This window comes from Eretmochelys imbricata, chromosome 10 (genome assembly GCF_965152235.1).
Source record: "Eretmochelys imbricata isolate rEreImb1 chromosome 10, rEreImb1.hap1, whole genome shotgun sequence".
NCBI classification, from domain to species: Eukaryota; Metazoa; Chordata; order Testudines; family Cheloniidae; genus Eretmochelys; species Eretmochelys imbricata.
The window spans coordinates 24,324,951-24,342,416 of NC_135581.1; the positions used below are offsets into that span (position 1 = coordinate 24,324,951).

Genomic DNA, 17,466 nt, shown 5'->3' on the forward strand with positions numbered 1-17,466 from the left:
ATATCTGCTTTGTGTATCTAGGTTCTTATGTAGGGGCCCATCAGTGTTGTCCTTTGAGTGTCAGTGTGACCAATTTAGTCCTTTTTCTCAACACATTTAATTTTAAAAAGCACTGTATTGATACCTCTTTTATATTGATAAGCATTATTTCTGGAGTAGGAGAGGAGGATGTGAGTGTTCAGTGTTAGTTAATATAAGGAAATGCTTTGAAATTCTGTAATACCTTTCATCTGAAGATTGCAAAGCACTTTATTGACACTAACCCTCATAATCATCTATGTGAAGCAGATAAGCATTATTAGAGGGGGAGCTGGTAATGACTCTACGTTTAAGTTGGCTAACACTTTTCATTAGAAGAGATTCTCTTTTTTAAAAGCTGTAAAACCTCAGCTGCTTTCAGAAAGCCTTTGAAATTTGTGAGGGAGAAAGCCCTTTGACTCAAAGTCTTTTCTTTATTCTATGAAATTCCATTCAGGTAAATTATAAAAGGTTTTAAAAATCAACACATTTCCTGTTGGTTGTGTTCCTGAGGGCACTTTTGGCAGCATGCCAAAATAACTGAAGGTGAACAGTCTAAACAGCCGGGTCCTAGGCTGCCACAAAAACAGCAGCAGCAGACACAGCCCTGGGGACACCTGGGAGCTGCCCAAGAAGCTAGAATAGAAGTGAGGAGGGCAAGGCTGGTCTCTTCTACCCCACTCTGAGCACTGGGACATGGTCTCAGCCTCCAATTCTGGCAGGAGCTCCTCCAACAGAAGAGACAGAACCAGACTGGGGCAGGATTTGTTGGCCATCCCTAGGATCCAGAACATGGTGCCAGTAGCCCATGAACCCTCTGAGACAACAGCCTTCCTCTTGTTGCCAGCTATGCTGCAGTGCTGAAGATTCAGGCTTCAAATCTGGATGATGCATAGGGGAGAGCGGGGCCGGGGGGGGCACTGTTAGAGCTCTAGAACAGTGGTTTGTAACCTGAGGTCCGTGGATCCCTGGGGGTCTATAGACTATGTCTAAGATTTCCAAAGGGGTCCACACCTCCATTCTAAAATGTTAAGGGGTCTGCAAATGAGGAAAGGTTGAAAATCACTACTCTACAGAACACAATTTGGTTTCACCCATTTCCTTTTAAAAATCTATGAAAAGTTACATACCAAAAACCGAAGGTAAAAGAACTTCTAGATTACATAGTCAAGCAGCCAAAAGTGAGGAAATGTCACATTTGTGGTTGCCTGTGCATCTTTAATTCTGCTCCTTTGTGTATATGTGTTATGATACAGTCTTTATTACATTACCACATACTAGAGACAGAAGTGGGTGAGATAATATCTTTTATTGGAGCAACTTCTGCTGGTGAAAGAGACAAGTTTTCTACCTACACAAAGCTCTTCTTCAGTTCTGGGTCTGATCACATACTGTCTTTTTCCACAAGACTCCTGCTTCATTCGGTGCACAGGTTGGAGACAGGAGGAGGCAGAATTAATATTGCACAGGTCACCATAAATCTGGCACTTCCTGACTTTTGAGTGCTTGTATTTGCAACTTAAGTAATTTCTTTTAATGTTTTTTTTTAATGTAACAATACCCATTTTACAGATGGGGAAAGTGAAACACAATTTGATTTTCCCAAGGTCACCCAGTAAGTCAGTAGCAGAGTTAGAGTTTGGGACCCAGAAGTCCTGACTCCCAAATGTTCTCTGACCATTAGATATACTTTCATGTTCTTTCTTAGTTTCAGTTCCTCTTGACTGGCCTCTTCTTCCATGCGTGTGCACACTCTTGCTCTATCTGTGAAACGATCCCTTTTGCCCCACTACCTCTAAGTCTATCCTTACTGCACTCCTTATATGCAATCCCTTGATGATGCTACTTACCTTCCTTTATCTACTTAGTCTCTGATGAGGTTTTCTTTGCTGCATAACTCAAAGACAATGTGATTAAGTCATGTGCATTCTGTTATTGTTTTAAGGAGATGAGTCAAAAAGGCTTACAATTTTCTGAAGCATCTTCTATTTTTACAGTGCTATGGACATAAAAGTAATGAGGATGGTGTGTGTATGTGTGTGTATATATATATATATAAAATATTTTAGACTGTATTACTTCTGTTGTCTCACAAGGGGCTTAATTTCCACCTTCATTCTTTGGTGCATTTTATTTTTGGAACGAAAGAGAAAGATAAGGAAGTGTCAAGAAAAGTGGCTTAGTCAGATTTTCAGACTAATTCAATGTTTTAAATGAAGCTCGTTGGTCATTTTACTTCTGTTCTACATTATTTACTGGCATTTCCATTGTCCTTTAAGATTATTTTGAATATCAAGTTATGGATTACTCATTTTGAATCCCAAAGGTAAAATGTGTTGGCCTTTGACATTATTACAATTGTTTACTGGTTTGGCTAGTCATGTTCTTTGTATATTTTTAACTGTGTCCCTTAAAATAGAAGTGCAAAACTGTGTCCTGTTTTGCCCCCTCTAAAAATATATGGCTTTTTTGTTAATGTCTGACTGTACAGCACAGCAACTTATCTTATGGATTTTTTAGTATCATTAATGATATTCAACAGAGTCCTGATGTCCAGGGTGAAAGAAGGCAGACAATCATTGTCCCTAATGATTTGGTTTGTAAAATGTTGTCTTTTATTTCAGGAAGTTGGATGCTTTCATCTATGATGCAGCAGTGCTGAATTACAAGGCTGGAAGAGATGAGGGCTGCAAACTTGTAACAATAGGCAGCGGATACATCTTTGCCACAACAGGCTATGGAATAGCTCTCCAGAAAGGGTCACCTTGGAAGAGACAGATTGACCTCGCACTCCTTCAGTTTGTTGGTGATGGTAGGGCCAAACATTTCTTCCTCTCTATTTTGTGTGCACAGATAATTATTTTACTTCTTTGCTATAAGTTTTTTTGTTCAAGAAAGAATTTTTTAAAAAGTTCTGTCTATGTGTTCTTGAGGCGGGTCATTTGCACCGCAACCTAACCCAGTGATTCCCTTCAACTCACTGCACTCACCTCATCTCCAAGACCACTAGGCCATATTTTCATGAAAAGGCTACTTCCACATATCACATCCCACACAAATATACCAAATCCACTGATTTTGATGCTAGAGACTATATCTGGATGGCTAAATCATTGAATGACATCCAGGTTATAAAATGTTCATGAGTATATCAGGGTTTTGACAAGAATACTTTTCAGTATCATAGCTCTTACTAAAAAATCTGAAAGGATTTTTGGTCAGGGTGGAAAAAAATCAATGATTTAAAAAAAAATCTAATTTTTTTTAATTTAAATTTAATTTTTTTGACAAAAAGCTTTTTGTCATAAAATTGATCGAAAGATAGTTTTAATTAAGATACATTATATCTCAAAGATACCTCATCATGGAGTAGGGATTATAAATTCTAATTCTATAGTATGAGACAATATATTCGTGTCATGTTTAAGAAAAGTTTTGTAAATGAGTTCCAATAGTTCATGGATTAGGGACCCTATTTTATGGCGTTCCAGGGTCTTCTGTATAGATTACTTAAATTAATCTTTCTATCTACCCAATGGGACTCAGTGCTCAGTCTAGAAGATACCATCAGAGATGCTTAGTTTTGCAGTTCTCAAACTGTGGATTTGTGTCTCCAGAGATAACATGCTTGTTAACAGCAAAAATGTTTTAAATAAATAAATAAATAATATATAGAGATGAGAAATAACAGACCACAATCCTATTGTCCCTCTGCAAATTTGTGTACACAGCGTCAACCCCTTACCTCTTTATAAAAGTGCAAAATTTCAAAAAGTTCAATGAAGAGAAGATTGTTGGGGCCAGAATAGATCTGGACGAGGAGAAGAAGTCTGGAGATAAATGTGAGAAAGGAGGGACAGGCAGTAGAAACAAAAGTGCAACTGCTTGAGCAGCATATTCCAGAAGTCTTGAGGTCTTTCAGAGTGTAGCCTTCATTGATTTGAGTTCTACCGTACCATTCTCTCACTAGAAGGGAAAACCTAAAATGGCAGCAGGCTGTAAAATAGACCCAGTTTGGGAATAATAAACCATTCAAGAAATATGTGTTTGCTGATGAAGTTTTAAAGAAAGTCACATCAGTGACCTGGTGGAAGTCACTTAAGCACTTGGATTCAGAGACTGTTGAAGTGATAATCTCACTTTTAACAGCAGTGGCTTCTTCTGCCAGTGTAGAAAGAATATTTTCTTCCTTTGGACTAATTCATTCCAAACTGAGAAATTGTTTGGGACCTGAAAAAGCAGGAAAGCTTGTTTTTCTTTTCCAGCTTATGAACAAACAGGAAAATGAAGGTGAAGACGACTGAGTTAGCTGCAGAAGCCAATATTTTAAGTTTCTCATGTTGACCTGGCTGACATAGTCTATTTAATTTTTTTTTTAATATTTCATTTAACTATTTTAGTTAAAAACAATTTTAACAAAACAAACCTGATTTTAAAAAACTTAAATTTTTAACTAAATTCAAAAATTCATATGCTTGTTTTGTTAAAATATTATATGTTTGCTGTTGAAGAAAAAAATCCAGAATACATAACGTTGTTTTAGTTAAATAAAACAATTTAAATGTCTGCCTGGTGATGTTCTCCTCCTAATACAGCCTGGCAAGAAAATCCTCCAAATATTAATGATTATTGAACTGGAGATAGTTCACCTCCTCATGACTTCATAAATATCTGTTTCAATTACCTTTGGTAAATGAAATAACCAATCAATCGTTCATTTTCTGATATAGCTGTAAAACTAATCTGAAAAGTTTTCAAAATAAATCACTTAAAAATGTATAGAGTGTACCTTCTAAAAATGAAACCTACATCTATCTCTGAGTTGTGAAGAATATTAAGGTATTAAGGTTATAACAACCAACAAGAATGCACTTTTATGTAATAAATCCATGATTAAATCAAGTCTTCCTGACTAGTCTTCCTGATGAGTGATTTAAATCAGGATTTAAATCAAATCCACCCTGTTTTTGGGGTACTCAATAACATTAAGTACCTCATAAACTAAATAAAAAGGTTGTCTTCTGTAAAGGAGGTATTAATTTACATTGGCCCATATTGTGGATACTTCACTAAGCTTATTTATTACCTTTCAAATGTAATAATATATTTCTTGAGGTTTTTTTTTTTTCAAAAACATGCCTTTTAGCTTCTGTCTGCGATCTCTGGGAACAAAAGGAAGACCTGGGCACAAAATGAGGCCTGTTCTGTATTTGAAAATATTTTCTTCTTGTGCACACAGCTATTATTTTTATCTATACTGGGTGCTTAACCTTTAAAAAAATTCATTTTAAGCTTTATTTTTCCCTTTATTTTCTTCATTTTTTTTGTTCAGATAAAAAATAATTTTGGTTAGTTGACCTTCTCCTAGTCTGCTCTTCACTTTTCTCAATATATTCTATATGTAAACAGCCATCACATTAATTGAGAAGTCAAAGCAAAACATGTGGTCATGAAGACTTAATAATTGACCATTAGCAATAATGTCTATTAGTGGGATAAATTGCTTTTCTGAATCTTGCTAAATCTGGCAAATTTTGTACATTTGGAATGACTATAGTAAGAGTAAAGCATTTACAAAGAACATTATTGAATAATGCTGACACTGAGTTTAAAGTGCTTGTTTTCCTGAAGTGTGCTCAGCAGTGACAGATTTAAATGAACAGTTTCAGAGTAGCAGCCATGTTAGTCTGTGTTCGCAAAAAGAAAAGGAGGACTTGTGGCACCTTAGAGACTAACGCATTTATTTGAGCATAAGCTTTCATGAGCTACAGCTCACTTCACTGATGAAGTGAGCTGTAGCTCACTAAAGCTTATGCTCAAATAAATGTGTTAGTCTCTAAGGTGCCACAAGTCCTCCTTTTCTTTTTGTAGATTTAAATGAAGATGTTTATCTCTCTCCCTCTAGATATTAGTTGTAGTGATTCTAAGAAGGCCTCAGAATCATTTAAAAACAGATTTTCCTTTTGCCTTTGAGTCCCCTCTTAGGAGACAAGCCACTCCTTTATCATGGTCCAAAAAAGCCAAATCTGTTTATTTCTTGTAGTTAACAGAAAGTTTCTCCTTTGACATAGTCAACTAAATACTGTTCTGGCTCTTTTTTTCTTGTAGGGTAGCAAACCAAGCCCCCCCCCTCTCCCCCCAAAGCCACACAAGAGCCTAATGCTCCCCTGCTTTGCACCTTATGAATGAATTATACCTATGCAAAGTGGGTGTAAACCAGAAGGGTTTCATTTAAGCTCACTCTATATTTGGGGTCAAATGACTATACATAGTGCAAGGCACTGGAGGATCAGATCCCAAGGTGATTGTCTTCAGAGGGCAGCCAGTTCTATTTCCTTCCTGAACAACAGAAGAGGAGTAGCCCCTCCCAATGAGATGCCTCCCTCCCAATACACTTCTCTCTCCCCATCCATGCTCTTAATGACTGCTCCTTAAGGGACAAGAGTGGATCACTCTCCTCTTCAGGTTGTGAAGCTTATGGGGCTATCAGAATCTCTTCACCAGAGTGAAAGGTTTAACCCTTCCCCTGTCTGGGTGCACATTATACAATATCTCAATAAATGTACAAGTGTTATGAAAGTTCCTGCACTCCAGGGGCCATTATCAGTCATTCATCCAGTCAGGGTACAGGAATGCTATGTGCTTATGTTGAATTAACTGTTCAATCACTTATTCCCTTATTCTGATTCAGTCACAGATTTCCTGCCCCCATCAACAGTGGAGGGAATGGCATAACTGAGAAACAAATATAGATTTATGCAGGGGTGAAAGTAAGTTAGAGGACTTACTGGTAGGTGGGAGTCCTGAGCAGGGGGCGTGGCCTCAACCGGAAGAGGCGTGGCCTTATCCAGAAAAGGCAAGGCCTTAAATCCCCAGGCCCTTTAAATCTTGATTTAAAGGGTCAGGGCTCCAGCTGCAGGCTGGGAGCCCAGGACCTTTTAAATCATCCCCGAGCTACCAGCTGCAGAGGTGGCTGGGAACCCCGGGGCTCGGGGGCAAATTAAATGGCCCAGGGCTCCAGCTGCCGCTACCGCAGTGGAGCCCCAGGCCCTTTAAATCACTGAGGAGCCCTGGGGGCTCCCAGCTGCCACCGCTACCCCAGGGTTCTGGGCTCTGGCAGAGCTTTAAAGGGCCTGGGGCCCTGCTGTGGCAGCAGCTGCCGGAGCCCCGAGCCCTTTAAATCACCACCTGAGCCCTGCTGCCCGAGCCCTGGGGTAGCGGCAGCCGGGCTCTGTCAGGGATTTAAAGGGCTCCGGGGCTCCAGCTGCCGCTACTGCCCTGGCCCTTTAAGCCCCGCCGCTATCCCAGGGCAGCAAGGCTCCGGTGGGGATTTAAAGGGCCGGGGCAGTAGCGGCAGCTGGAGCTCCGGGGCCCTTTAAATCCCTGCCAGAGCCCGGCCGCTGCTACCCCAGGGTTCGGGCAGCAGAGCTCAGGCAGGGATTTAAAGGGCTTGGGGCTTCAGCAGCTGCTACCGCCCCGGCCCTTTAAATCCCCTCCGGAGCCCCGCCCCACTACCCTAGGGCTTCGGTAGCAGGGCTCAGGTGGGGATTTAAAGGGCTTGGGGCTCCAGCAGCTGCTACCGCCCTGGCCCTTTAAATCCCCTCCAGAGCCCCACCGCCACTACCCTAGGGCTTCAGCAGCAGGGCTCAGATGGGATTTAAAGGGCCGGGGTGGTAGCAGCGGCTGGAGCTTTAAATCTGGCCCTTTAAATCCCCGCTGCAGCCCCACCGCTGCTACCCCAGGGCTTTAAATTGCCGTCTGGGAAAGTCGGTCCTGGTACGGCGCACCGGCTCTTACCGGTACGCCGTACTGGGGCATACCAGCATTCTTTCACCTCTGGATTTATGGGTCACTATCTGTGGGTCTCTGGTAGGTAAAACAAATACTTTTCAATATAACTAAAGGACAACGTAATTGGAATAGAACAGTGTCACAGGACAGTGGCCCTGCTTCATAAATATCAAGGCATGAATTTTCAAAAGAGGGGACGTTGAAAGTGCAAATGTTCCAGTACATTGATTGAATTTCTGTTATACAAAATGGCTGAAATACATGTAATCATCTTGTTTCATTAACTTTGTCTGCAGTAGAGTGACAGTTGCTTATGGCATCATTACTGATCTGTTGGATTCAGGGTGGCCTACAATAGAAACATTAGTTACTTCTTCCAGCCAGTGAGCAAATAAGCCATAAAACTCCAGTATAAAACAAAATGGCCTACTCTATTTTTATGAATTACCTAGATTTTAACTGGTTACAATATGTTTACTTTCATTTTTTTGTCTTTATTCAGCGTGCAGTGTTCTAAGATTGCTTAGATGTTGTAATAGTATTCCCATTTTATAGCTGGGGAAAATGAGACAGAGTGGTTAAATTATTTGCTCAAGGCCACAAAGGCCTTGTCAGAATCAGGATAAGAATACAGGGTTCCTGTGTCTCACAATCTGGGATTAATACTATTGGACACGGCCCTGGTCCAATGCAAAGTCGTTCTCTGATAATGCCTCTTTGTAGCCTAAAATCTAAATTATGTGCATTTTGTAATTCATAATTTACACTTTCTTAACTCTAAGTTCTTTTACCTTTTTTACTTGTCATCCTCCTATGTAAGAGAATAATTTGTTTTGCTAACAATTCAGTTTCTCTATTGAAAATTAGTAACTGAGATTATGTGCATTTTTGAAAAAGTAGAGAAAAAGCTAACAAAGATGTTGAAAATATCTAGGCAAAACTCCTTTGTCCAAACACTGAAAATGCTATTGCATCTATATTTACCACTTTGTCTACAATTATTATAAAAGGAGTATTTTCTCAAATCAAAAATAGGAGTGTGATGAGAGACTGTGTGTGTGTGTGTGTGTGTGTGTGTGTGTGTGTGTGTATGTATGTTGGGGCAGGGAAACTAGAGTTAAAGGGATTGGCTTGTCTAATCATTTACCACAGTTAGCCAGCTTATTGTGTCATGACAGGCACTACATATACTGATGTGGATGGGGCAAAATAAGTAGGATTTTCCTGTAGCTATTTTTTTTTTAACCTGTGGATTGGTTTAGGTTGTGAATACTCATGTCCAGAACCTTGGTTTTTATTGGTTTAAAATAGAAGAAACAGTTAAAATAAGCTTTAAAACTTTTTAGAAATTTCTTGAATATGATTAATTTACTATATTTCAGCATAAAATAGATCATGGTATAAATGGTACTTGGCTGAACGCACATCAATAATGTAATACTGGCTGTCTCTAGTAGTATACTTTGTTTGCCCATACAGTGCTTAGAAACCTAAGCACAAGTTTTGTAAGTAAACCATGGAGAATATGAACATATTTGCAATATTGCTTTATTGTTTTGTAGTTTAAAAGGATTTCTGGGCCACTCAGGGTTTCTGAAATGTGCATTTTCTGTTCTAAAGAACCCGGCTAAATTTGTAAAAATTCTTAAAGACTTGTTCAGTCACAACTTAAGAAGTATGGTGATTAGCAACACAGAGTTAGAAGGAAGGAGGTCCAGCAATACACACTTCCTGCAACAGGAGGACATCATTTGCACGATGTACACCACTCTGTCCTAACGTATGTTACCTGCCAAGGGCTCTAGAAGAAGAAGTTGAGTTATCCATTCTGACAAAGATCATTTCTGCTATACCCTGCAAGTTTGGAGATAAGAAAATATATAATCTTAAGAAAAGGAAAATTGACAATTAATATTAAGAATAACTCCCTGAGTGAAATCTGTGGTATGGAATTGTGGCACATTGAAAATAAAATGGAACAAAGCACTAGAAAATGTAATGTAGGGAATAACTCAACTGCGCTAGCAATGAGATGGGCTAAATGACATAATAGGTGTATTCCCGCTCTAATTTCAGTGGTTCTATCCATAATCCCTTTAGGTGAGACTTCTTATAACTCAGTTTTGAGCAATCAGAAGGGATGGACACAGAGTCCATACAGGCAGATCATTCTGATACTTCACTGAACATCTTTGCTAAGTTGTCAAGTGAAACCAAAAAGTAAATGTTTGTGGTGGTTTTAAAATAATCTTCACAGGACACCTTCATCAGGCTCAGAATGAGTATTTTAGGGTAAATACACAAACTATTGATTGCATAACACTCGCTTGTGTAGGATTAGCTCTTTAAAATGGGGCTTATGAAAGAGGTACTGCCAGATAATTATTCATTATCAACAAGAGAATGTTTATCTGTTGTTATTGAGGAACGCCAGTGAATAATTATAAATCTAATGAGTGTGAGAAGCATAAGAAAAAATTCTTATGAGTTGTACATGCATAACTTTTGATCTGAATACTTTGTTAATAAGAAAATCTTTTGGATGGTATTAGCCAGACATTTTCATGGGAGCAAATTGCTGTATCATTTATGTGCATATATGAACATAACTAGCATGCATACTACATGAGTTTTTGTGCTTCTCTGATTTAGCCTTAACAGTTAGATGGATTCCTGCAGTGTATTTTGTGTGTGTAATTTTTAAAGCCCAAAGGTGGCTTTAATTTTCTGTCATGATCCCCAATTTTGATTGCATTCAAGCTAATGTGGCACTATGCTTAGGGACTGTCCTCACCTTGCTTCGTCAACACTGAACATGGAAGTCTAGCATGAATGTGGGGTTTACACTGCAGCTTCTTTCAATGCCTTTTAACATGTACAGATTTTCTCTGTGACCATCTGAATTATTTTGAGTCCCCCTTTTGTTAATAGAAACAGCTTTGATGACATTGAAAAAGAGCTGATGCTCCCCTGCTTACTAGGGCAGGTACAAGAAGGATGTGAGCTTGTGCTTACGGACGGCTTGAGGCCTGGACTGGATAAGCTGTATTAATCTACATGGGCACCATCCTGCATGTAGGAAGGGTTCCACTGCAAAGACAAGTCATGTTGCCAAGAATCACGTATTCTGGGAGCTCATCTCTGAATTATGGGTGGTAAGAAGGAAGTAGGATACTAGAGGACCAATTCCCTGTCCTAATAAGGAATTGGTGAATGCAGCTGGGTGACTGGACAGAGTTGGCAAGGCCAAGAGAAAGGATAAGAGATGAGAATACCTACTTTGTTGTGGAGTCCCAAATGTTTCATCACATAGGTTGCCCATATGTCTATGGCTAGCCCTGTTTCTAGAAATAGAAGATGAATATTCATTTGTTAGGAATCACGTCAATTGCTATGGACCATTGGACCTTTTCTTAATATACTTAGGTTGATATTTGTGTTTTCCCATTTGTTAGACACAATGAATTAAGCATGTTTAACAATAGCAGATGTCCATTTTTTGTCTCAGTAGCCTCATTATCTATGCACAGACTCCAGCCTGGTAATTAACATTTGCAGTTTTATTTAAAATAATTGACTATTTCAAGATACTTCTCTAAAATGCAGTGCAGTTTGATGCACAAAAGGGGCTCATTTTATTCACTAGAGGGCATGCTTACATTTATCTGCTACCCAGAAATAAAATGTCCCTTAACTCTAGTAGTGCTAAGTTTGTAACCAATGGAAGAATTGGTATGCCTTTCTACGCTTCTGTTTGCTGTCAACCAGCTCCATCATTCTGGCCACTGGTAGGATTCTATTCCCCTAATAGCAGGGATCTGATTATACAACATTCACTTTGATTTCCCTTACAAAATAGTTAACTTTACAGCGCTCAGTAAGGCAGTCTAGCCAACCTATAAGCCAGCCCACTACCTTAGCAGCAGTCAAGGAGAGCTGGACGAATAGCTGGGGTTTTTTCCGTTCACTGGCAGTTTTGAAATAAACAAAAAACAAATCAGTATGGGTTGAACTGAACCTGCAGTTTCCCAGGATTGTTGATGAATCAAAAAAGTCAGAAAAAAATTCATTTGGGATCTGTCAAGGTTCCTCCCCCACTCTGAACTCTAGGGTACAGATGTGGGGACCTGCATGAAAAACCTCCTAAGCTTATCTTTACCAGCTTAGGTCAAAACTTCCCCAAGGTACAAAATATTCCACCCGTCGTCCTTGGATTGGCCACTACCACCACCAAACTAATACTGGTTACTGGGGAAGAGCTGTTTGGACGCGTCTTTCCCCCCAAAATACTTCTCAAAACCTTGCACCCCACTTCCTGGACAAGGTTTGGTAAAAAGCCTCACCAGTTTGCCTAGGTGACTACAGACCCAGACCCTTGGATCTTAAGAACAATGAACAATCCTTCCAACACTTGCACCCCCCCTTTCCTGGGAAATGTTGGATAAAAAGCCTCACCAATTTGCATAGGTGACCACAGACCCAAACCCTTGGATCTGAGAACAATGAAAAAGCATTCAGTTTCTTACAAGAAGACTTTTAATAAAAATAGAAGTAAATAGAAATGAAGAAATCCCCCCTGTAAAATCAGGATGGTAGATATCTTACAGGGTAATTAGATTCAAAAACATAGAGAACCCCTCTAGGCAAAACCTTAAGTTACAAAAAAGATACACAGACAGAAATAGTTATTCTATTCAGCACAATTCTTTTCTCAGCCATTTAAAGAAATCATAATCTAACACATACCTAGCTAGATTACTTACTAAAAGTTCTAAGACTCCATTCCTGGTCTATCCCCGGCAAAGACCAGCATATAGACAGACACACAGACCCTTTGTTTCTCTCCCTCCTCCCAGCTTTTGAAAGTATCTTGTCTCCTCATTGGTCATTTTGGTCAGGTGCCAGCGCGGTTACCTTTAGCTTCTTAACCCTTTACAGGTGAGAGGAGCTTTCCCCTGGCCAGGAGGGATTTCAAAGGGGTTTACCCTTCCCTTTATATTTATGACAGGATCAAACTAAACTTTTTGTATTGACCCAGATGAAAAGTTTTATTTTGACTTTGAGCATGTTTAACAAAAACAAAGGAAATGGTGGGCTAGATCCATGAAATAGAGTAAGGGGACATGGGCTTAGTGATTCCCTGTACCCAGTGGTTAGGACGCTCCCCTGGTATGTGGGAGACCCAAATTGAATCCCCTCTCTGAAGCAGTGACTTGTATCCAAGTCTTGCTCCACCTCTCTGTGAGCAGTCTCACCACCAGGCTATTGGGTATGCTCAAGTGGGTCTCTCTCAATCTCTTCAATTTAAGCTGTTCCTCTTTGTATAAAATGCTTGAATAAGAGACTGATAATGACTCTGATGTTAGGGCAGTCACTTGTATTCAAGCCCCTGACTCAGATCAGGGATTTGACCCTGGGTTTCTCATCTCCCAGGTAAATGTCCTAATCACTGGGCTATTGTGAGTTTGTGCTTAGAGCAAAAGCACATTTAGGCCTGATAGAAGCCTGCTGTGATTAAGAGTTGCACAGCTTAGAGGGTGTAAGAAAATTCAGAATAATGATGTTTGTGGGGATAACAAAAGATAATTTATCTATAAAGATAGAAAAGACTAGTTTGAGTTAGCACTAAACTTGTACTGATAGGGATGGAGAATTGATATGAAAATGAGAAAACAGTATATATATATATATGAGAAACGATAGCCAAAGTTATAAACAGTTAGCCTAATGAAGGGAAGCTGAAGCCAGAGGCGGCTTTACAATGAAACATACAGTGCCCTGGCATGGGGCTCCCCAACCACAGGGGGCCAGAGGGCCAGGCAGCCCAACACCTTCCAGCACCCCCTGCAGGGGCAGAAGCTGTGCGGGGGAGCAGGGAGGGAGCCGTTTAAGAGCCATACGGGAGGCGCGGTGTGCTGTCCCAGCTGGTAAGCTGGGCTCCTGGGACTCCTGCTGCAGGCTGCCACTGGCGGCCCCGCGCACCACAGCAGGCAGCCAGGTGAGGCAGGCAGGTGAGGGGCTGGCTGGCGGTGCGCTGTAGTGGAGGCGGGTGCGCTCCCCTGGTGGGGCGTCTGCATGCGCCTGTCCTGCTGCCCTGCGTCTCTCGACACCAGGCAGCGCGGGTGCAGTCCCTGGTATGCACTGCTGCTGGTGGCCCCTGGAAAAAAGCCAGGGGGTCTCAGTTCTCACCTGCTGCTGCTGCCACAGCTCCCTTTGGCAGCGAACAGGAGCAGCGGTGGGGCAGGGACACATGCGCTGGCCAGCCAGGTAAGGAGACCCAGCGGCCGCGACTGGGACTGCCCCAGCCCTGAGCTCCCCCCTGCGCTCTGCCCCCTACACACGCACACGGCCCCCCCCAGCCCCCTGCCCTCACTCCTGCACCCCCACATCCCCACCCCCACCATGAGCACTAAACGGGAGCTCCTGCACCCTCCCCTCCCCACTGCACCCCTCACATCAAACAGAAGCTGCCCCAGGTAAGCGCACCACACCCAAACCCTCTCCCCCAGCTCTGAGCCCCCTCCCACACCCTAACTCCTGGCCAGACCCCGCACACCAACTCCCAGCCTGCTCCTACACCCTAACTCCCTCCCAGACCCCACACCCCAACCCTGAGCCCCTCCCCCACCATCCTGACTCCTGGCCAGACCCCACACCTTAATTTTTTTTATGTTTTTCTTATAAAGTGCTCTTGTCCAAAGCACTTTACAATAGTTAGCTAACAGTACAAACAGTTTTTGGAAAGATCATTAAGTGGTCTACTGAGACCCTTAGCAATTTTCAAGTGGTCTGTGGAAAAAAAAGTTAGACTACAAAAACAATCAAGATACCTCACTTTATTTTCATTTACTTCCTATTACGTATAATATAGGAGGAGGATGAAGAAAAAAAGAATGAAAAACAGGGATGGGGAGATAAGAGACTGGGTCCCGAGGCGGGGGCCCCAAAAGTGAAGCTGAGCACAGGGCCCCACTAATTCTAAATCCGCCACTGGCTGAAGCTGTGAATTTTCTTGTACTGGAGGTGACTGTCTAGTGAGACCCTCTTGGTAAGCTTCCCAGTTGTGAGTAACTGATCAGCGGAGGGCAACAAAAATGATTAGCGGACTGGAACACATGACTTATGAGGAGAGGCTGAGGGAACTGGGATTGTTTAGTCTGCGGAAGAGAAGAATGAGGGGGATTTGATAGCTGCTTTCAACTACCTGAAAGGGGGTTCCAAAGAGGATGGATCTAGACTGTTCTCAGTGGTAGCAGATGACAGAACAAGGAGTAATGGTCTCAAGTTGCAGTGGGGGGGGGGTTAGGTTGGATATTAGGAAAAACTTTTTCACTAGGAGAGTGGTGAAACACTGGAATGCATTACCTAGGGAAGTAGTGGAATCTCCTTCCTTAGAAGTTTTTAAGGTCAGGCTTGACAAAGCCCTGGTTGGGATGATTTAGTTGGGGATTGGTCCTGCTTTGAGCAGGGGGTTGGACGAGATGACCTCTGAGGTCCCTTCCAACCCTGATATTCTATGATTCTATGCTTGCTAGTGTTCTGCCTTAATAAAGAGCTGGTGAGTGGTGAATTTTACTCCAGCCTGGGGGGGTATCTCCTCCTCTGCGGTTTTGTGCATGGCACCTAAATCCCCTTGCAAATCTAGCCTGAAAAATTGAAATGGACTGTTTCAACTTTTCTGATTTTTTCTCTTTGTTTAGACCAAAACAATTAGCAGAAATTGACACAAATTTATTTTGGTCAATCTAATCTGCATTTTTCAGTGGAGAAAAGGTCTGCTGAAAAAATCGCCCAGCTGTACTCTCAGGTTATTCTTTTCTATTGATTTTTGGTCTAGTCAGTTAGGCTAAGCTGCCTGCAACTGTATTTATGTGCATAGGTGGCATAACTCAGTAAGTCTTTAATTGCAGGATTGCAAAATTGTGTAAGCACCTATCTACCACTGGCCTCCTATATTTTCAACCTCCTCTCTAAGCCCTGTGAAAACTCAAGCATCTGAAGACAAATCTACCCACCTTCTGCTCCAGTTTTGATGGTGTTTTTTTCCACTGGTGACAAAACAGTAATGTTAGAAAATATGCAGCAAAATAGTTCAAAGTTTGCAGCATAATTTCTGAATCCTTTTATAGCTCTAGGGGTGGGGCTGGCAAATTTGTGAGGAGGCATTTCCTTGGCTGAGGGACAAATGAGTAGAGGGGCATGGGGGTCAAGACAGATAGAGTGATGATTAACATGAGGATGTTGTAAAGAGAAGAAGCAGGGAGCCATTGGACAAGTGGGGATAGGAGCAGTAGGAGAGAAGAGAGAGAAGGGCAGAAATTGGTAAGATGTGGGGGAATAGGAAGGCAGTTAAGGAGAGGCAGGCAGACAATGGAAGAAGATAGAAGGCATCAGTAGAGAAGGAGCTGGAGAAGAGGATGCGTGGCTAGGCGTAAGGTGTGTGTGAGAAACGGATTGGAGAACTATTAGCTGGGCTGCCTAGGTAGAAGCTCAGCTGTAGACCAGGCATTTGAGGAAGGGGAGCAGGCTACTATGTTAGCTGGTGTTAAGAAAGGTCACTTGAGTGAGGATCTGGGAAGAGGCCTCCTGGAGAGCAGTGTCCTTTAAAGATTGGCTGATGTGGCAGTGTTAAGGTTTTGACCGTTAGAGCTGTAGCCTTTGAAACAAAGTAGTGGGAGGAAACATTGTTTTGCTCAGATTTCCACACAGTCATTACCCTGCTAATAAAATCTTCCAAATGTTGGTTAATTTTCCATGGGCTTTAAAGCAGTTTTATATATTGACTGAGAATCTCAGCGAGTAGGTGTGTGTTTCCCATCCCTAGCCAGGAAAATGCAACTGTAGAAAAAAGACTTCTCATTAAATCTCTCAAAGAAAAGCCCTCACCTCACCCCTGCTTCTTTTTCTGGTGTGTATTTGCATAAGTCTTCCAAATGGATATTTCAGTTATAATACATTGTGACTCGTGCTGTACCTTAAAGGGCCAGAAAAAAAAATGTCCTGTGAGTAAAAGTACATATTTACAGTGTGTGCTGCTTAGGCAGAACACATCCGTGTTCCCTGTGATTTTCTGTTTATATATTTAGTGTCCTCCTTAAGCAGTGGGTGGAACAAATGTGACTGGAGAGTGTGAGTGGATAGGTGGGGGTGTGTGTGTAGCTGAACAGGAGTGAGTGAGAATGTAATGCTGGAAATCGTGCTTAGCTGTTCTGGTTTTATTCATCCTTGAATAACAGGGCCACGCAGACTCTAGTCATTAGCTCACAATAAGTTAATAGCTTGTACTCAGGCTTTTCGTTCTTTTGAGATTTTTAACAAGTCAACATTAATCTAGAAATGACATATATGTCATATGATTTTAGGGGTGCTGGGGAAAGAAACTCAGAATTCTTAAATTCAGTAGTTGCAGACTGTGTGTGTGTATGTGTGTGTGTGTGTGTAATGTATTGCATACAACATATTGTACATGCTGTGTAACTAGGTTAAGTTGATACTTATGGGTCCCAAGAACCAAGCATTGATACAGGGCCAGATTCTGACCCCCTTGCTCAGAATGTGAGTAGTCCCTTATTCCATAAATAGCTTCATTAATTTCAGCTAAGGCGACCAGGGACCGCTAACAGGGAGTTTCGAGAGGGAGTTCTCCAGGTGAAGGAG

At 41.5% G+C, this 17,466-nt stretch overlaps 1 protein-coding gene across 1 annotated transcript in view; it reads left to right on the forward strand.

Annotated features, from left to right (window-relative positions):
* GRIN2A (glutamate ionotropic receptor NMDA type subunit 2A) overlaps positions 1-17,466 on the forward strand; it is a 284,640-nt gene that overhangs the window by 247,123 nt on the left and 20,051 nt on the right. Inside the window, exon 10 of the mRNA XM_077828127.1 lies at positions 2,643-2,830. Coding sequence (XP_077684253.1) covers positions 2,643-2,830 — 188 coding nt within the window. The remainder of the gene's footprint in view (positions 1-2,642; positions 2,831-17,466) is intronic.